This window comes from Mustelus asterias, chromosome 6 (assembly GCF_964213995.1).
Source record: "Mustelus asterias chromosome 6, sMusAst1.hap1.1, whole genome shotgun sequence".
NCBI lineage: Eukaryota > Metazoa > Chordata > Chondrichthyes > Carcharhiniformes > Triakidae > Mustelus > Mustelus asterias.
This window is the reverse complement of record NC_135806.1, coordinates 61,231,915-61,253,157: the sequence shown is the minus strand read 5'-3', so window position 1 is coordinate 61,253,157 and position 21,243 is coordinate 61,231,915. Positions and strand designations below refer to the sequence as shown.

The window sequence follows — 21,243 nt, the reverse complement described above, 5'->3', positions numbered from 1 at the left end:
TGAACCGGCAATCTGTTCCAGCAGATTACCATAGTGAAGATGAAAACTGGCTCTGGTATGTCATACTTTAACTGATGCTGTATATGGCATTATAGTCTAATTGGTCTCATCCCAATTATATTTTCAAGATATGAAACACCAACTTGGCACCCATGGGGTACTCCTCTGCTGGGAAGCTAAAGTTGTGCTTTTTGCTGCAAAGCCACTTGCAGCTATTATGTGATATAAGCCTGGCACAAGCAGAAAGCAATGTATCTTTGGCACTTCAAGCCTCTCTCCACCTCTTTCCCAGACATGCAGTAACGCTGATTTAACCTGCTCTAAGCTTCACTTTATAGGTCGTCATGGAGACAGCATTGTTTTCTTTCTCTAGGTGTGTCACTGGAATTCGTGCCAGTGCTGAGAAACCCACACTTGGCCAGCACCTCACAGTATCCAGTCTCGCCCACACCTGCCCAATTTTCTGGCTAGGTTCTCTTAGGGCAGCACTTAACATGTGCCAGGGCCTCCCGCCCCCTCCATCAAAAAAGTCAGCGGGGAACTCACGCCCTTTTTGTACAACAGCCCTGCAGCCATTTAGCACTGTAAGGAGCATTATTTCACTTGAAACGAGACCTCCGCCCCATCTGATTGTCGGGCAGCTCTCTGGCATTACCAGACAAAGGCCAGGTAGTGAGAGAGCACCCAATGGGGCAGGAAGGCGATAGTGAGGGAGATTCCGATTGTGAAAGGGGGCTTGATAAGGGCACACTCCCCCTTTCTTGCACAAGGCCCGAGCAGGCTGCCCCCTCCCATCCCATCCATCCCAACCTTGTTCCCGACCTCCTCCCGCTGGGCAAATGAATTGCAACCAGGGTTGGAAGTGACCGTTAAGGGTTTCAATTGGTGTGAGGGTTGGAGGGCGGGAAGCCTTGTCTGTAAAATTACAACAAGGTCAGGGGAAGGCAGCAGAAAAACCACCTACAGAATTTTACATGCCCCTGTAGTGGCCGTAAAACTCTGCCCCGATTTCTGCCTTTAAATTAATTAAGTGCAATTGATACATTTATAAGTTCAGAGAAAGCCAGATGTAAAGGTCAACTTCACAATAAGTGCTTGAATAAAAGATTATAATGTAAGTTTGAATTTTGATTTTTTTTCAGGTACAGTTGGTATAGTCTATTTAAATCGGATTCAGTACGACATAGGAATTACACATTATAGTCAATAATCATAAAACCACACCCAGAAATGAAGCACTGAACTTGAAAAGGTGCTACCTCTGTTCAACTGAAGCTTCAACTGTTGCTAAAACATTGGTTTTGTTTATCTTGTATTCTGAATGTGTATATTGTACTTCCTCAAAAATATAATTTATTACAAAATCAATAACCTTGTTCCAAAGGATTCAATTGGGAAGCAAAGTAGAAAGTACTTTGCAGGGAGGCAACAGTCAAGTGATAAAAATGAGTAAGTGTTGAGTGCACAGCGTTTACTCGATTTTTGCTGAAGATGAAAACGTTTGTACAGAACTATTCACTAAATAAAATTTTACAAATAATATTCTATGATTCACCTTTTAAATAAGTGTCCACCTGAGCTATGGCTTTTTTGCCCTCTGGTGGATCCAATGTGCCTATTTAAGACAAAATCAAAGCAATAATGAAATTATGAGTCAATACTATATTTTACCTGCTTGATTCTGCAACAAATGGAAAGATATACACCACCAAGTGAGCTGACGTGCTACTGCCTACTGATGTGACAGTGTCTGGGCTGGTGCTTGGTGCTGAGAGAAGGCTGGCTGGCTGGCTGTGGATGATGGCTTATCTGAGGGATGAAAACAATTGTCCAGAACTATTAGTCATAGCGCACAGATTCAATGCCCATGATCTGCAGCCCAGTGTGATTGGTATCAATGGCATTACTGTGGCTCAGTGATTGGTGCATTACTGAAGTTCTTATGAGGGCTGAGATGCCCATACATTTGTTTCACCTTCAGCCTGTCTTGCTTCAGCCCACTGGGCTCTTACTTTCTCCAGAGAAGCCAGCCTCTCTGAGACTTGGTGACCACCTGCTCACACTTAAGCTCCAGGGCTCCCAGCTCATGGCTGCTGGGGATTCCCAGGTTCGGCATCCCACCACCAGTGGCAGATCTTGCAGAGTTGTTATGGCTACATTTCTCCTGTTTCCAACCCCTTTGCACACTTGATCTTTTGATGGACCCAGAGCTTCAGAAAAAAAAAATTAAAATTTTCATTCACTTTTTTTTCCCCTGTGTGTTTAAAAGAGCAATTATGAGTGTGAGGCCAGTATGTTGTTCCCAATGTAGGATGTGGGAGGTCCTGCAGGCTCCTAGCCTCCCGGACGACCATATCTGTGCTGGGTGTGTTGAGCTGCGGTTCCTAAGGGACCATGTTAGGGAACTGGAATTGCAGCTCGAGGACCTTCGCCGGGTTAGGGATAGTGAGGAGGTCATTGACAGGAGCTATCGGCAGGTGGTCACACCGGGACCACGGGAGGAGGGTAACTGGGTAACAGTGAGGAAGGAGAAAGCTCGGTTGATGGTGAGCACCCCGGTGGATGTGCCCCTTAATAATAAGTACTCCTGTCTGAGTACTACTGGGGAGGACAGCCCACCTGGGGGAAGCAGCGGTGGCAGTGTCTCTGGAGCTGAGCCTGGCCCAGTAGTGCAAAAGGGTAAGGAAAGGAGGGTAGTGCTAATTGGGGACTCTACGGTGAGGGGGTCAGATAGGCGTTTTTGCGGACACAGACGGGACTCTCGGATGGTGGTTTGCCTCCCTGGTGCAGGGGTCCGGGATGTCTCTGGTCGAGTCCCAGAAATCCTGAAGGGGGAGGGAGAGGAGCCGAAGGTCGTGATGCATATAGGTACTGCTGACATAGGTAGGAAGAGGGAAGGGGTCATGAAAAGAGAATATAGGGAGTTAGGTAGACAGCTGAGAAAGAGGAATGCAAAGGTAGTAATCTCGGGATTGCTGCCTGTGCCGCGGGAGAGTGAGAACAGGAATTGGTGGAGAATGAATGCGTGGCTGAGGGACTGGAGCAAGGGACAAGGATTTGGGTACTTGGATCATTGGGACCTCTTTAGGGGCAGGTGTGACCTGTTTAAAAAAGACGGGTGGCACTTGAATCCCAGGGGGACCAATATCCTGGCGGGAAGGTTGGCTAAGGCTACTGGAGAGACTTTAAACTAGAAAGGTTGGGGGGAGGGAATCGAAATGAAGGGACTGAGAGCGAGGAGGTTAGCTCGCAAATAGATAAGGAATGTAGACAGGGTAAGAGGGAGGTTAGACGAGTGATGGAGAAGGGAAGTGCTCAGGCTGAAGGTCTGAGATGTGTCTATTTTAATGCCAGGAGTGTAGCGAATAAAGTGGATGAGCTTAGAGCGTGGATTGCTGCTTCGAATTGTGATGTGGTGGCCATTACGGAGACTTGGATGTCTCAGGGACAGGACTGGGTGCTTCAGGTGCCGGGTTTTAGATGTTTCAGGAAGGACAGGGAGGGAGGCAAGAGAGGGGGGGGAGTGGCACTGTTGATCAGGGATAGTGTCACGGCTGTAGAGAAGGTGGACGCCGTGGAGGGATTGACTACGGAGTCTCTGTGGGTGCAGGTTAGGAACAGGAAGGGGTCGGTAACTTTGCTGGGTGTTTTCTATAGGCCGCCCAATAGTAACAGAGATGTTGAGGAGCAGATGGGGAAACAGATCCTGGAGAGATGTAGGAATAACAGAGTTGTCGTGATGGGAGATTTTAATTTCCCAAACATAGATTGGAATATCCCTAGGGCTATGGGTTTGGATGGAGAGGAGTTTGTTAGGTGTGTGCAGGAGAGTTTCCTGACACAGTATGTGGATAAGCCTACTAGAGGAGAGGCTGTACTTGATCTGGTGCTGGCTAATGAACCTGGACAGGTGGAGGATCTCTCGGTGGGTGAGCATCTTGGGGATAGCGATCATAATTCTATCTCCTTCACGATAGCATTGGAAAGAGATAGGATCAGGCAGCCTAGGAAAGTGTTTCTCTGGAGTAAAGGGAAATACAGTGTCATCAGGGAGGAAATTAGACAGGTAAATTGGAAGGAGGCATTCTTGGGGAAAAGTACCGAAGGAAAGTGGAGGATTTTCAAGGAATGTTTGTCTGGAGCTCTGCATGACAACGTTCCAATGAGACAGGGGGGTGTTGGTAGGGTACGGGAACCGTGGTGCACGAAGGTTGTGATGAACCTGGTGAATAAGAAAAGAGAGGCGTACAGAAGGTTCAGAGAGCTAGGAGGTGTTAAGGATTTAGAGGAGTATACGGGATGTAGGAAGGAGCTTAAGAAGGAAATTAGGAGAGCGAGAAGGGGTCATGAGAAGACCTTGGCGGGTAAGATTAAGGAGAATCCCAAGGCTTTCTACAAATATGTCAAGAGTAAAAGGATGAGATGTGAAGGCATAGGACCCTTAAAAGGTGAAGGGGGAAAAGTTTGTGCGGAACCGTTAGAAATGGCGGAGGTGCTTAATGAATACTTTACCTCGGTATTCACGGTGGAAAGGGACCTGGGTGGTTGTACTGCTGGTTTGCGGTGGACAGAAAAGATCGAGCATGTGGACATAAAGAAAGAGGATGTGTTGGAACTATTGAATGGCATCAAGGTTGGTAAGTCGCCGGGACCGGATGGGATGTACCCCAGGTTACTGTGGGAGGCGAGGGAGGAGATTGCGGAGCCTTTGGCGATGATCTTTGCATCGTCGATGGAGAAGGGAGAGGTTCCGGAGGATTGGAGGATTGCAGATGTGGTCCCTATATTCAAGAAAGGGAACAGGGACAGCCCGGGAAATTACCGACCGGTGAGTCTAACCTCAGTGGTTGGTAAGTTGATGGAGAGGATCCTGAGAGACAGGATTTATGATCATCTAGAGAAGTTTAGTATGATCAAAAGTAGTCAGCATGGCTTTGTCAAGGGCAGGTCGTGCCTTACGAGCCTGGTTGAGTTCTTTGAAAATGTGACCAAACACATTGACGAAGGAAGAGCGGTGGATGTGGTCTATATGGACTTCAGCAAGGCGTTCGATAAGGTCCCCCATGCAAGACTTCTTGAGAAAGTGAGAGGGCATGGGATCCAAGGGGCTGTTGCCTTGTGGATCCAGAACTGGCTTGCCTGCAGAAGGCAGAGAGTGGCTGTGGAGGGGTCTTTCTCTGCATGGAGGTCAGTGACCAGTGGAGTGCCCCAGGGATCTGTTCTGGGACCCTTGCTGTTTGTCATTTTCATAAATGACCTGGATGAGGAAGTGGAGGGATGGGTTGGTAAGTTTGCTGACGACACCAAGGTAGGTGGTGTTGTGGATAGTTTGGAGGGATGTCAGAAGTTGCAGCGAGACATAGATAGAATGCAAGACTGGGCGGAGAAGTGGCAGATGGACTTCAACCCGGATAAGTGTGTAGTGATCCATTTTGGCAGATCCAATGGGATGAAGCAGCAGTATAATATGAAGGGTACCATTCTTAGCAGTGTAGAGGATCAGAAGGACCTTGGGGTCCGGGTCCATAGGACTCTTAAATCGGCCTCGCAGGTGGAGGATGCGGTCAAGAAGGCGTACGGCGTACTAGCCTTCATTAATCAAGGGATTGAGTTTAGGAGTCGGGAGATAATGCTGCAGCTTTATAGGACCCTGGTTAGACCCCACTTGGAGTACTGCGCGCAGTTCTGGTCACCTCATTACAGGAAAGATGTTGAAGCCATTGAAAGGGTGCAGAGGAGATTTACAAGGATGTTGCCTGGATTGGGGGGCATGCCTTATGAGGATAGGTTGAGGGAGCTTGGTCTCTTCTCCCTGGAGAGACGAAGGATGAGAGGTGACCTGATAGAGGTTTACAAGATGTTGAGAGGTCTGGATAGGGTAGACTCTCAGAGGCTATTTCCAAGGGCTGAAATGGTTGCTACGAGAGGACACAGGTTTAAGGTGCTGGGGGGTAGGTACAGAGGAGATGTCAGGGGTAAGTTTTTCACTCAGAGGATGGTGGGTGAGTGGAATCGGCTGACGTCAGTGGTGGTGGAGGCAAACTCGTTGGGGTCTTTTAAGAGACTTCTGGATGAGTACATGGGATTTAATGGGATTGAGGGCTATAGATAGGCCTAGAGGTAGGGATATGATCAGCGCAACTTGTGGGCCGAAGGGCCTGTTTGTGCTGTGGCTTTCTATGTTCTATGTTCTATGTTCAGATCATCTCTGCAGCCTTAACATACAGGGGAAGAGGTGTGTTCTGAGATTCCCAGATTCCCACATGTTTGAGTGTAACTCTGGACAAGCCCCTTCCTCAATACTCCATTCTGGACAACTCAGAATTCAGCTTTGCCGAGCGTAGAAGATCATCAAACCTTTTCCGACATTTTATCTACATGTGCTGGACAGGTCGCGCCCACTGAGCTCAGCTGCCACTTCTGCTCAGGCCTTCTTAATTAGATGGGGTGACCTCCTCCTTCCATCCCTTGGCATCAGGATGTCCCTCCTGGCTGTCACCACCTCCACAAGGGCATGCAGACACTCTCTGAAAAACAGAGAAGCCTTGCTGCCCACCTTGCGGCGCTCCTGCCTGGATTGTCATCCTGGTGTTGCAGCCACCATGATGTAGACCTCCCTCTGCCTCCTCCATTGTCTTCAGCAGCTTCTGACAGCCGCCTTTAAACTTTGCACCAGGCCACCATTGGACCCAGCGCCCATTGTGCGTCTGCTCTGCCGGCCCCGCTGACCCTATCTGGATGCTATCCTCTTAAATGGCCAACCAGTGTAATATCATGAAGGATAATTGATCTCAGGTGGGATTGTCAAACTTCTGGTCCTGCCCGCCATGCACACACATCGCGTTCAAAATTCAAATCCATGTGTATCATCATGTCAACAGCATTACCCTCTTCAAAAAATCTCCAGGAAGTTAATCTCAGTAATGGCGACCACAAAACTATCATTGATTTTTGTAAAAACCCCTCTTTGGTTCACTAATCTCCTTTAGGGAAGGAAATCTGTCATCCTTACCTGGTCTGGCCTACTTTTGACTCCAGACCTACAGCAATATGATTGACTATTAACTGCCTCTGAAATGGCCTAGCAAGCCACTTGGTTCATGGGCAATTAGGAATGGACAACATCCCATGAAGTAATAAATTTTAAAAACATGATTTTTCCCTTAACAAATCCATACTGGTTTTCCTTAATTAACCTGCATTTGTCCAAGTGACTCTTAGTTTTGTCCTGAGTTAACATTTCTAGGAACTTGCTCACGTCTGAGGTGAAACCAACTGGCCTGTAGTTGCTGGACTTGTCTTTCCACCTTATTTTGAACAAGGGTGTTGCAATTCTCCAGTTCTCTGGCACCACTCCTGAGGCTAGACTGGAAATTAGGACCACATATTTCCTCCGCAATTTCCACTTCCACTTCCCTCAGTGTCCTTGGATACATTTCTGCCGCTCATGGTGCCTTATCAGCTTTAAGTACAGCCTATTCAATACCTCCTCCTTATTCATTGTAAACCCTTCAAGTGCACTAACTCGCACCACCATGCTGCTGTTAATGGTGACAGTTGGTCATATTAGAAATCATAGAAACCCTACAGTGCAGAAGGAGGCCATTCGGCCCATCGAGTCTGCACCCAGGCCCTACCCCCACATATTTACCCGCTAATCCCTCTAACCTACACATCTCAGGACTCTAAAGGGCAATTTTTAGCATGGCCAATCAACCTAACCCGCACATCTTTGGACTGTGGGAGGAAACCGGAGCACCCGGAGGAAACCCACGCAGACACGAGGAGAATGTGCAAACTCCACACAGACAGTGACCCGAACCGGGAATCGAACCCAGGTCCCTGGAGCTGTGAAGCAGCAGTGCTAACCACTGTGCTACCGTGCCGCCCCAAATGCAAAAAGCATTGCAGCTGCAACCAACATTGCCACCATTTTATTGAAATAGTTGAACAGGAGGCTTCTTCACAACCAGAGAAATAGTTGGGATTAATGAAATAAATATTTTGGGATTGTGTCTATGAAATACCAAAAGGAAGTAGTCGTGGCCGAATGTAGAAATTGCATTCAGTGGTAAACAAGAGATGGAATCAAAATGGAGATGCCTGATCAATGTAGGAAAAGTAGTAGGTTTGAGATTCAAATGCTAACATTCTAAACCATGTGACGTACATCACTTCCTGTGGTCAGACAACTGATATCAGAAAACTTGAGCTGAATGTTACTCCAGTGAGATTTTACAGTCCCGCAGAAGCCAATGGATTTTTGAATGGCTCACCGCATTTTACAGCCCCGCCTCAGCTGCTAATGGTGCCATAAAATTCTGCCCTTTGTGCAGGTGGAGGGATAGGTCTAACAGTTACATTGGCCTTGTTGAGTCTAGAAAAAGGAGCAAAGAAGATCTATTTAAATGGTTAGTTTCAACCTCATGTGGGAGATAGAAGGTCTTGACTATGTTTATAATGTACAACCAAAATGATTTGAATTTTGTTTGTGTTTCAGCTACGTGACCTGCAAAAACTCAGCTGCTTAGATCTGTCCTCAAACCAGTTTCTGAGCATACCTATCTGTGTGCTTCGAATGTCAAACCTCAAGAATCTAGACATGAGCAACAATAAGCTGAAAGACCTGCCTCAGGATATAGACAGGTAACTGCCTGATTAACATGGAAGAGAGCTGTGCAAAACCTGAAGTGGCCAAAATGGGCACACAGTAAAGTTTGTTTTATTATTCATTCACAGGATCTGAGCATTGCTGGCAAGTTCAGCATTTATAGCCCATTGCTAATTGCCCTTGAGAAGGTGGTGGTGAGAGACCTCCTTGAATCATTGTAGTCCTTGTGGTATAGGTTCTTCTCATGGACATATGTAAGCCGGAATTCTCCAGCCTCGCCCACAGTTAGGATTTTCCGTTCCCACTGAAGCGAATGATCATTTGGCTGAGCGCAAAACTCTCCATACTTGTGGCAGCGGTGGCGGGGCGTACAACATCGGAGAATTCTGGCCATCATGTTTTGCGACAGAAAGTGGATGCAAGAAGGTCTATGTCACAACTCGGCCTCCATCTTTGATCCTTGATTGAAATCAAATACAAACTAATGGGATGAACGTTTTGCCAGACAATGGGCCCGATTTTACCAAAACTTCGCGCCCAGGTTGGGCATCGGGCCTATGCCGCAATCAGCACCCGATTCCTAGCGGATCGCGCCTTTACCAACGGCTGATTCGGGCGCCGTTCCGGTGCGCACCCAAATTGGCATGCATTTAAATCAACTTAATGAAGCGCACGCCCAACTTTACCATCAATTTCCCCTTTACCAGCGTTCGGCCCAATTCGCGTCTGCGCCTTTACCGACCTGATAAATAAAAGTCCAACTTGTACTTTTATTCGGCAGGGGAATCGCCGTGGCCCACCCTTCGCGGACACCCCCTCTAACTACTCCGGCAGACGGCCCCCCCTCCCGGGATCGGACCCCTCTGGGAGGCAGGCCCCCCCCAGCAGAGCACACCCCTAATCTACCTCGATCGTGGTCTCCCTCCACCATCCTTCCCGCTCACCTTCAGTCCTTCGACAGCCTGCAGCACGTTCCTGGACACTGACTTCGAGCCACGGCTGAAGTGACCGGGCTTCACACAGGTCCGCTGGCATCTGCCGGAGGGGGGAGTGGGCTGAGTGGAACTCTGGTGGGGGTGGGGTGGGATGAGGAGAGGGGGCAGGCCCACATCGCCCTCTTGGAGGGGGGGGGTGGGAGGGGAGGGGGGTGTGATGTCTCATCCTCTGGGTGGTGGGGGGTGGGAGGGGAGGGGGAATGACGTCTCATCCTCTGGGTGGTGGGGGGTGGGAGGAGAGGGGGGGGGTGTGACATCTCATCCCCTGGGGGGAAGGGGGTGGGAGGGGAGGGGGTGTGACGTCTCATCCTCTGGGTGGTGGGGGGTGGGAGGAGAGGGGGGGGTGTGACATCTCATCCCCTGGGGGGAAGGGGGTGGGAGGGGAGGGGGTGTGACGTCTCATCCTCTGGGTGGTGGGGGGCGGAGGGGGTGTGACGTATCATCCCATTGGGGGGGGGGTTGGGGGGGGGAGAAGAGGTGTGATGTCTCATCCTCTGGTGGGGGGGTTCCGCTGACTGTCTGCGGCCGATCCCTCCTGGCACCATCACTGGTACCCGACCAGCCACAGCCATCTCTCCCGCTCTCTCGCACCTGCAGGGAAGAGTAATCTGTGGCTGGTAGTGTACCAGTGATGGTGCCAGGAGGGATCGGCCGCAGACACGCAGCGGAACCCCCCCCGACCAGAGGATGAGATGTCACACCCCCTCTTCCCCCAGGGAATGAGACGTCACACCCCCTCCCCTCACCCCCCCCCCAGGGGTTGATAAATCACACCCCCTCCCCTCCTCCCACCCCACCCCCCCCGACCAGAGGATGAATGGCAGAGAGGCTCTCTCCGCTCTCTGCTTTTTATTTCGCGCCCGGGCACGTTCTGTCAGATCTTTTCTGAACTGCGCATGTGCAGTTCCGAGCTCCTATCATTCTGGCTGAGCTAAGCCCCACCTACTGGACTGGCGCTCGAAAAAAGCGTATGGGCGCGCTGGAGCCCGGCCTCCAAGCTTGGATCTATTTGACGCCCGCACCCGGCACTTAGTCTCTAAATGTTAAAATCGGGCCCAATGTCTAGAGTTCTCAGTGAAATGTATTTTCAGTCACAATTCAGTCCTCCCAAGGCTCTGGTTTGATACAATTTGGAGTCCTAAAGCCTACAGAATGTCCAATGTGGACAGTGTTCTGTAAAAGAGCCAAAAATACCTCCAGCAATTGGACTTTATGAATTGGGTTGTGCACCAGGATTATTAGAGATCAATTTTTACACTAAAAAACAGAGGACCCCAATATTGTGACTTCTGCACCTGACCAGTACTGTATGGCTATAATAGGAACTGCAATGTAAGAATTTTCCCCTCAGATGAATGTTTTTCTCATAAAGGTGCATTACTGGGAGTAATAGGATTAATAGGATGCTGCAGTTGGCTAGTTGGTGTTTTGCCTTCGGATTCAAATCCAAGCCAGACTGCTAAACTGACAGCTTCCTCTAAAAATTCTGTATCTGGGTAATCTCAATTCTCTTCCCAGTAGAACTGTGACATTTTTGTTCCCTTTTGTTTTTTCCTTTCGTAGGATGTGGGTGTCGCTGGCTAGGCCAGCATTTATTGCCCATCCCTAATTGCCCTTGAGAAGATGATAGTGAGCTGCTTTCATGAAGTGCTACAGTTCATGTGGTGCAGGTATATCCACAGTGCTGTTAGGGAGGGAGCTTCAGGATTTTGACCCAGCGGCAGTGAAGGAATGGCAATATATTTCCAAGTCAGAATGATGTCTTACTTGGAGGGGAGTTTGCAGTGGTGATGTTCCTATTAACCTTGTCTTTCTCGTAGTTAGGTTGTAGCTTTAGAAGGTGCTGCTGAAGGAATCCTGGTGTGTTCCTGCAGTGCATCTTGCAAATGGAACACATTGCTGCTACAGTACCGGTGGTGGAGTGAGTGAATGTTGGTATAGATAGGATACTGATCAAGCGGGTTGCTTTGCCCTGGATAGTGTCGACCTTCTTAAGTGTTGTTGGAGCTGCACTCATCTAGGTAATTGCAGAGTATTCCATCATACGACTGACTTATGCCTTGTAGGTGGGCAGGTTTTGGGGAGCCAGGAAGTGAGTTACTCACTGCAGAATTCCCAGCCTCTGACCTGCTCCCACACCGACGTCTCTGAATGAGAGTGCCAGTCATTATCAGCCTGATGCCAAGTACCCATTATGTTAAGCCCACCTGCCAGCCTAACTCCAAGAAAACCCCTCTCATTGAGCAGTACGCCACATCTCCTCACATCAATCAATTCTCTTCCCAATGTTCAAATGCCCCATCGTTGCCTTTCCAGTGCTGCCACTTCCTAAGTCTACTTTCCCACCACATGCACACTGAGCATTCCTTTCCTCATGCTACCACACTCCATCACTGCAAATTCCATGCTGCCACAACCAAGTCCACATTCCCACTGCACCCAGTGTTTCCCTGTTAATATTACCACATCCCAGATCCACTTTCCCATTCTTCCCCCGCACAGAATTCCACTTAGTTCTTCCAAATAACTCTTCTATTGACCCGTTGCATGGCTGCCTCTGCTAGATATCATACATCCTGCAATTACTGAGGAAAATCCCTCCCAACCTTGCCAAGTAACTCCAGCTGCAACCAGCAAGCCTCACTCCCACCCAGCCCCCCCCCCCCCCCCCAAAAAAGGCCTACTCCTTGCTAAAATTAGTTTCAATCAATTTCTGTCTGATTTTTGATTTTTTAGCTCCCCTAACTAAAATATCTGCCCAGGCCGATATGTTCCCCATTTCCATTCTTCTAATTTAACCTCAGCCAGTAGTGTTACCCACCTTGTTGTTACCACTTTCAACATATTTCACACTCCTCCAGGCTCCGCAAAAAGCACCCATTTACTCAGCACCCCCCGATGATCCATTTAAGGACAACTAGACAGGCTGCTTAATGCCTATTACCAATGGGAGGAGTGTATGTGGCACATGCTCCAAATATTAGATCGTAAACATGGCATTGGGGTCCTATAATGATTTGATACATTTAATGGAAAGTGACTCAATAGATTTAACTATTTGATTACAGTTCCTGCCTCTTTCAATTGGAGCGCTAGTTTCCCATTTTGAAGTACGCCAAGTGTCAGGAAAAAAGTCCAGATATTTATTAGCCTTTATGTGAAAAGTGCCTCCTTATTTTGCTCCTGAATGGCCCAGATCTACTTTTAGGAGTATGTCCACATAATCTTGAGAAGAAATCATTTCTCTGTATCTAGCTGCAATTCATTGGGGAACTCCACCCATATCGCACCCCTTGCTTGGGTCAGAATGCACAAAGAACATATCTAACCATTATATGTTATAAGCATTTCTTGTTGAGATCTTTCTCTGGAGGTGCTACTAATCACTGGATATTGCTACTGCAACAGAACAGGGGCAGCAAATGGTTAGCACTGCTGCCACACAGCACCAGGGACCCGGGTTCGATTCCCGGCTTAGGTCACGGTCTGTGCAGAGTCTGCATGTTTTCCCCATGTCTGCGTGGGTTTCCTCCAGGTGCTCTGGTTTCCTCCCACAGTCCAAAAGATGTGCTGGTTAGGTGCATTGGCCATGCTAAATTCTCCCTCAGTGTACCCGAACAGGTTCAGGAGTATGGTGAATAGGGGATTTTCACAGTAACTTCATTGCAATGTTAATGTAAGCCTACTTGTGACTAATAAATATATTTTAAAAACTGCATAATTGGCCTCAAAATCTTACATGTAAAAATACTAAAAAGCAGCCATTATTTGTAGGATACAATTTTTAAAACATTTTAAATATTGTGTGCTATTTTTATAATTTACAGACTTAGTGAGCTAGAGTCCCTGTTCCTTCAGAAGAACAAGCTGACCTATCTCCCCAAAGTCTTGTGCAGATTGACTAAACTGAAGATGCTGGCAGTCAGTGGTGATGACATAAAGAAGTTACCAACTTCTCTGACAACTGACCCCAATCTAAAGTAAGTGCTGCAATACAATTTTTCCTTTATCCATTTTTATAAATATTTAAATACTCTCCCTCTCCCTTTTAGCCCTGGTTTTGCTTCAGAGACCATCTCATTCTTCAACTTCAATAGTCAGTACTTTCACAATGTCCTTAATGCTACTGTAAAACTGACTCAAAAATCAGCTAATGTGAGAAGTGGATAGTAGGACCAGTTCCAATAGAACATTCCTACCACCTTAACTTGGACATTTTATTGCTTTACAATTGTTCATTTAGTGTAAAGATTCTGACTGACAAAACTTATCTGGTGTCCCAAAGTTGAGATTTAGGGTGGGATTCTCTGATCTTGTTCCTTCCCGCCCCACTGCCAGCGAAAATGGAGAATTTGGCAGTCAACCTAAACTCCATTCACCGCAGCGGCACCAGAGAATCCCAGCCACGGGCAAAGTCGGAGGATTCTGGCATTAAAATCTTGGCTCACTATTGCTATAAGGCCACTCCTGCATGTTAATCATTAACAGAATGTCCGCTGGTGCACATGAATGAACAACATTTACTGAATGAACAAGATGTACTGAATGTACAACACTTACAGCAAGAGTGCTGGGAAGATGTGATCTGGGGCCAGGGGTCCAATGTTAGTAAAAACAGGTCTGTCCATGAAACAGCATCACTTTGGACTTATTTAACATCATTAACAAGGCCAAACATCCCAAAGATTTCCACAAAAACTGGAAAAGGGATGAACACCAACCAGGAGTCGGAGAACAGTTTGAAAAGATAATTAAAGGAGTATCAAATAGATTGTGAGAAGGCTGTTGAAGAAGAGATGCAGCTAGAAAGAGGGTTTGGAAGAAGAGGTGCATAGAGCTAAAGCTCTGACTCAACATTCGAGTCAAAGGTGCACACAGTAGTCTCAAGAAAACAGAATGAAAGATGCTGAACCATTAAACTTGCAGAGGTTTTACTGGATGGTTTTCTGCAGTGATTTGAAACTGAAGGTATAATAGTTAACACTGGCACAACATAACTTGTCAAGCCACTGTTTGAGACCAAACCAGTCAATTATACAGGTTTATCATAACATCCTTGTTATTATACTCTGGATGGGATTTTCAGGGCACGCTCAACCCAAAACCGGAAAATCCTGCCAGAGGTCAACGGACCTTTGCATGTCCCGCTCCCACTCCCCCCACTCCCCCGCCCCCCCCCCCCCCCCCGCGCCCCCCACCCCAACTGCCCGCTCTGATTCCCATTTTACTCCTATATGTCATTCTGCTGATCCACATCCATATTCATTGTAATAAGCTTGCAGAATTGGTAGGTAATTGGCAAAATCTTTTCAATACAGCAAAGTAAGGTAGTGCATTTTATGGGTGGCACAGTGACACAGTGGTTAGCACTGCTGCCTCACAGTGCCAGGGACCCGGGTTCAATTCCGGCCTAGGGTCACTGTCTGTGTGGAGTTTGCATGCTCTCTCCGTGTCTGCGTGGGTTTCCTCTGGGTGCTCCGGTTTCCTCCCACACTCCAAAGATGTGCGGGTTAGGTGGATTGGTCATGCTAAATTGCCCCGTAATGTCAGGGGGACTAGAAGGGTAAATAGATGGGGTTAAGGGGAAAGGGCCTGGGTGGGATTGTGTTCAGTGCAGACTCGATGGGCTAAATGGCCTCCTTTTGTAGGAATTCTATGATTCTACGATTCTAGGAGAAATTAGGAAGCTGCACATTCCTTAGAAAGTAAGAGCCTAAATGGAGTATAAAAGTGTGGGAATACAGAAATCACTAAAGTAACAATGCAGGTTACTAAGGCCATAAAGAAAGCAAATAGAGGACTGGTGTTAACTTATCGAAGAATGTAACTGAAAAGCAGGTAAATGAAGTTCACTTTGTATAGAACCTTGGTTAGATCATATTTAAAGTATTGTGCACAGTTTACATCTCAATTAAAGAAAGATAGATCGACACTGAAGAAAGTACAAAAAAGATGAACTAGAATGATACCAGAATTGAGAAGCTATACCCATCAGGAGAGATTGAACAGGCTGGGACTTTTTGCTCTAGAAAAGAGAAAGCTGCGAGATTACTTAATAGAGGTCTTTAAAATTATGAGACGGTTTGGTAGGTTGGACACAGAGAAGTTGTTTCCATTTATGAAGGGAGGAGACCATAACTAAGCACCAAATGGATAAGATGGTCACTGAAAATCAAGTAGAGAATTCAGGAGCAATTTATTTATCCAGGGGTAATTGAGGCAAATAATACAGATGCACTTAAGGTGAAGCTAGATAACCACATGAGGAAATGGAATAATGGAAAGTTGTATTGATAGGGTCAAAAGAAGAGTGGTGGTGGCCTTAAGAGGATGATAAATACCAGCATGGCCCAGGTGGGCACATTTCTGTGTGGTATAGTCTATGTAATTTTATGTAAAACATTACCACCACTATCAACTTCCGTATCTGTAATCTACAAATCTTACCACAACAACATTTAATTATGTTTTAAATATCTTTCCCCCATTGATTTGAAAAATTGTGTAGGAGATGGCACAGAACCAATAAGGTGAGCAGCTGGAAAATTTGGGAAGGTTTTTTGGAATTATTTGGGTGACAATTAAGACCGTACCTCTGATGATGTTTATATGTCAGCTTATTCTGGTTGCACTCCTGCTTCTCGGCTACTTGGTTGTGGGCTCAAATCCAATTCCGGGATTTAAAGTGTATAATCTAGTGTTGAGAGAGTGCAGTATTATTGAAGGCCATATCATTCAGTTGAAATGTTACACTTGTCATGTTGGTAAAAGTGTTGCTTAAAAATCCCATGATACCAATTAAAGCAGAGCAGGAGAGAGCTCACAGTCAGACACGTCTTTTTCTAAATTCGACAGTATATAAAAGAATGCTCAATGTTTTGATTTTGTCCTGAATAACAAATGAACATACAAATTAGAAGCAGGAGTAGGCCACTCAGACCTTTGAGCCTGTTCCACCACTTGACAAGATAATGGCTGATCTGATTGTGGCCTCAATTCCATTTTCCTGTCTACCCGCTATAGCCTTTGACTCCCTTGTTAGTCAAGAATCCATCTAGCTCCGCCTTAAAAATATTCAATGAGTCGGCCTCCACCTCTCTCTGGGGAAGAGAATTCCACAGACTCAGAACAGTACCATTTATTTTAGCAACCTGGGATATAAACTATCCAGAAATGGTGACTTATCCACACTAGGCATAGCCAACCTTTCCAATAGACCCTTTCTATCAATTTTCACTCCACGCATTACCACTACCATCTCTATTTCTACTGATAATTTTTGTCAGTATCCTCGTGAGAGCATGGGGATGTGGTACTGATCTTACTGTGGATTAACCACATCCATGTTTCAAGATGACACCAGAGCGTGGCGACTCTTTGTGAGCTTTGTATGGTATGATTTGTGTGGGCAGCATGCAAAACAATACCTTTCACTGTATCTCGGTACATGCGAGAATAATAAATCAAATCAAACCCTCTGAGAGATAAAAAATTATCCTTATCTCTATCTTAAATTGAAGACCCCTTATTTTTAAATTGTGCTTCCTAGTTCTAGTCCCTCCCACAAGGGGAAACATCCTTTCAGCATCCACCCTGTCAAGTCCCCTCAGAATGGTATCTGTTTCAACATGTAAAAAAAACAACATCCAATACGGTCAATGGATTAATCCTCTTCTCTTTCCTATTGACAGATATATTGATCTGCGGGAAAATCCACTCGAAAGCTTAGAAGACAAGATGCTCAGTGAACTCTTTGAAGATGATGACGAGCACGAAGACTTTGAAAGAGATTTGATGCAAATGTACTTTGAAGATTTGAAAGAGAGAGGTAACTGCTGGAATAAATTTACAATCTCTTCTTTATAAGAGAAGGGATGTAATGATGTAAAGATAAAGGACTGGATTATACCTCTGGGGTGGAAAACAGAGTTTGGGACAGTTTCTGGCTCACAAACCTGCCTCTGGGGGGAAAACCTTCACTTATTTTTGATTATCCTCAGCAGCAGCCAATCAGTGGCCAACGGGCAGATTCACTGTCCAATTAAAGAAGGTGGGTGGCTCTCAAAGCTGGAGGGCCAATCTGGGGCTCTCCAGCTTGAGAGGAGCAGCAGGCTGCAATGAGGCAAGGAAGAGGGCAGTTCAAAATGGAGGCGCACTCTCTCCATCTTTTAAAAATCTTTAATTTAAAAAATAGTCATAAGCCAGGACATCACTGTGGGAGAGTGGGGCAGGCCTGTGGCTACTGCTGCACTCAGGCAGGCAGAGAGGGCCTCCAGGCCTACTTGGACTGCTAGCACCCGGGTCTGCCACTGGGATCTCCTCTCCAGGCACCTAAACTGGCTCCCGTCACCTGCTGGATGCTGACTGGAAAAACTCAGTCAGCCACATTTAATTGGTCTCAATGAGCCTGATTAGCAGCCCACCATGTGCAGGCACGTAGCCCTGCCAGCCCTGATCCTTGTTCCACATAATGACACAGAGGTGGAATGGAGGCAGAGAATCGGTATGCCCAATGGTGGAGCTAATTTTAGCTCCAGTCTACCTCCGATCATTAATATAAATGACAAAAAGCAATCATCCTATTACTGATCCCAGTGAGGACCCCTATATATTTTCCTTCTGTCTACAAAACAACTTCATGTTTAAATGCAGGTTCCAGTCTGGATATCTGAAATATCTGTGCAGTGGCAGCTCACTGGGTCCTGGCTGGTGAATATCAGAAATGCTGGAGGTTGCCCAAATGCCCCCCAGGAAAGTGGTCAGGGTGCAAAAGAGTTATTAAAAAAAAGTCACAACCAATCCACATCCGTATTATTTTTTGATAATCTAAAACAATCTATGTTTTGCTTTGCCGCAGATACAACTCCGGCCTATACTACAAGGGTATCGCTAAGCCTACAGCTCTGACAAGATGCATTACCAAAATTCATCAAAACGTAAACTGGAGCTCAAGAGAACAAAAGATGTATGATTTGTGAAGAATCCATCCACTCCAGTGAGAAATTGCTATAGAAAGCTGGCCATGGAATACTAGAACTCACTTAGAATCAGATTTAGGTGTATGGAGGACTATTAGAGCATCATTTTGCTATTGTCTTGATTTATGGCACGTTCAGTGGCTGAGCAGGAGGTGGTTTGTTGATGGAAGTAAAATGTTCAGAGGGTTACATGACCAAATGTTAAAGGTAAGCAATAATGTTATAATCTGGATGTCTGTAACATGGATGTATTATACTTATTTTAGTCATAATAGAAAAATTGTTAAAAAATAAATAAAAAATGTGTCTCTCTTGGCCTGATTTTTAAATTTACAATACTGCAGTAGAACCATGTCTCAATTGGAAAGCTATTTTAGCACACTCACTCAGTTCTATTTCATTTATTGCAAAATGAGAGCATTTCGACAGCGCTCACACATTTATTCCACTTTATATAAGACAATATTTAATGTTAAAAATACAACAGGATAATTTAGGATACTCTTTAAAGTTTGTAATAAGATTTCACTGTTTTTATTTCCACTAACTCCCTCCATTGAGTGAAGGTCTATCACCACAGCCTTCCTTTATTTCCCTTCTTTCTCATAGTCTCTGAAGACAAACATAAACTACCCTATTCATTTACTGAACATATTACAAAACAGCCCCAAAGTATCTGCTTGTTTTTCTCTTCTAATGAACAATAATTGAGCTTTCGAGGTTTAGTGGCTCTCAGCAAAAGGAATTGGTATAATAGACTAACTGGTCTTGTCCCAGTTGACAGTAGCATCGCTGAATTATAGCGGGTAGGTCACTATGAATACTAAACAGTCCCACTTTCTGTATTTTGCTGAAATCTATCTGTGAATGCTTTTTATAAGAGCAGGAAAGATGGAAACTTGGTTCCAGTGCCTTTTTACTATCATTGGCAACCCCTTTATTGATGATGCCAACTCAGTTTCTATTTACCCCCAGTAGCAAAAAGGATCCAAAATGTTCATCTATTGAATATTGTCACAAGTTTAAATTTGTGCTAGATGCTCTCCAATTTAAATAATTTGTAAGTAAATGATTGTGACCCTTGTTTAGTACCATAACACACAAGCTAAACCAAATCATCTTTTTGTATCACAATTAATCACTCTCCATATGAATTTAATATTCCAAACTGAATTGTTTCAATAAAATAAATGCAGCTCCTCTTCGGAAAAAGTTCAATTGCTGCAGTGTGTGAAATTAAATCGTAAAGACAGTTCAACGGAACTGTATTATGCTTTGCCATACAAACCAGGGAACCCCCTTCATGTTCAATTTTTGGCCAGTGTTAAAGTTGCCAGTCTCAGCCAGGGAAATAATAGTGGTCGTTATAATTGGCTTCAAAGTTCGAGTGAGTGGGAAACATTCATGGAGGTTCCCAGTTGTGATAGCTATCTTGTTAGAAGTGCATGTGTATGAATGTTAGATGCGGGCAGGGTTAAGTTTGACTGTGGTACCCCAATAACATTCACCGTTCAGGCTCACACATGAAGGATAGCCACTTGAATGAGGTCCCAGAGGGTTGCTGCCATCTATGAAATTATATCCCACTTCAGTGGAGGTAGCCCAGGAGAAGAAAATAGGAAAAGGAAGAAATGAATTAAAAAATGCATAAAATGCAGAATGGATATTGAATATTTTTTAACTTCTTGTAATGTTATCTTGGTTATATTACATTTAATATGTAGCAACTTAATTTTTTAATTATGTTTTAAACAGTTTAAATTTATTTTTGCAGTTTATTCAAATAGTAGTTGGCATTGTCCCTGCTATTGCCTCATAAATGAAGCACATTCTTCCAGCATAGAGCTCTTCATTAGGGCCTTTGTAGGATCTGTGTAGGAAGGTCTTGTGGTGCCGTGGGTGGCATCCCTGCCTGAGCCAGAAGTTCCAGGCTCAAGTGAAGTATTTATGTTATGATTGTTTATGACAAATATATTAGAATGTATGAAAATTACTCAGCAACATACCGATTCTGGTTAACATTAATAACTGATGATATAAACTGCCAAATGCTTATTGCAAAATATTCCTCACTATTCTGATGTATTTGAAATTCAATTAAATACATACAAAAAATGCTTACATTTCGCAGATAGTCTGTCAATCATTTTGTGATAAGTGTTATGGCTTGTGACACAAAAATATGTATAAACTGATTTAACATTGGACAAAGGAGATCTCCCGGTTCAGCAATGCAATTCTTTTTTGCAGGGTACCCAAAAGGGAGGAGACACAGGTTGTTTTATAAACGCATCTGTTATTTTCTTTTTCATTTTAATTTTAAGACAGTAAAATCATTGTACTAGTGAATATTCCAATTCCCATGGAGATATTCCATGTGGCTATTAAAAGCCTGCAGTTTACTCATGGTTTATGGCATATTTGGGTTTTAAAGCCACATGTTGCCAATTTTATGGGCTGAGAATAATTTGCACTGGGGTTTCATCCCTTAATAGCTGCACTATAGTTTATAAAGTGATCAGCTAACATGAAATGTGATGTTAGGGATCCCAAATCCCATGGCCTGCATTCCCATTGCACCAAAGATAGACTAGAATTAAATAATAGAGAAATAGCTGCTGCTGATATCAGTTGAGATTGATGGAAGTACAGAATTTTG

At 45.2% G+C, this 21,243-nt stretch overlaps 1 protein-coding gene across 1 annotated transcript in view; it reads left to right on the top strand.

The window, feature by feature from the left end:
- The window catches only part of lrrc2 (leucine rich repeat containing 2), an 85,438-nt gene extending 64,731 nt beyond the window's left edge, over positions 1-20,707 (top strand). Inside the window, exons 6-9 of the mRNA XM_078214398.1 lie at positions 8,501-8,646; positions 13,434-13,586; positions 17,298-17,434; positions 18,464-20,707. Coding sequence (XP_078070524.1) covers positions 8,501-8,646; positions 13,434-13,586; positions 17,298-17,434; positions 18,464-18,513 — 486 coding nt within the window. The 3' untranslated portion in view covers positions 18,514-20,707. The remainder of the gene's footprint in view (positions 1-8,500; positions 8,647-13,433; positions 13,587-17,297; positions 17,435-18,463) is intronic.
- Positions 20,708-21,243: the final 536 nt, after the last annotated feature.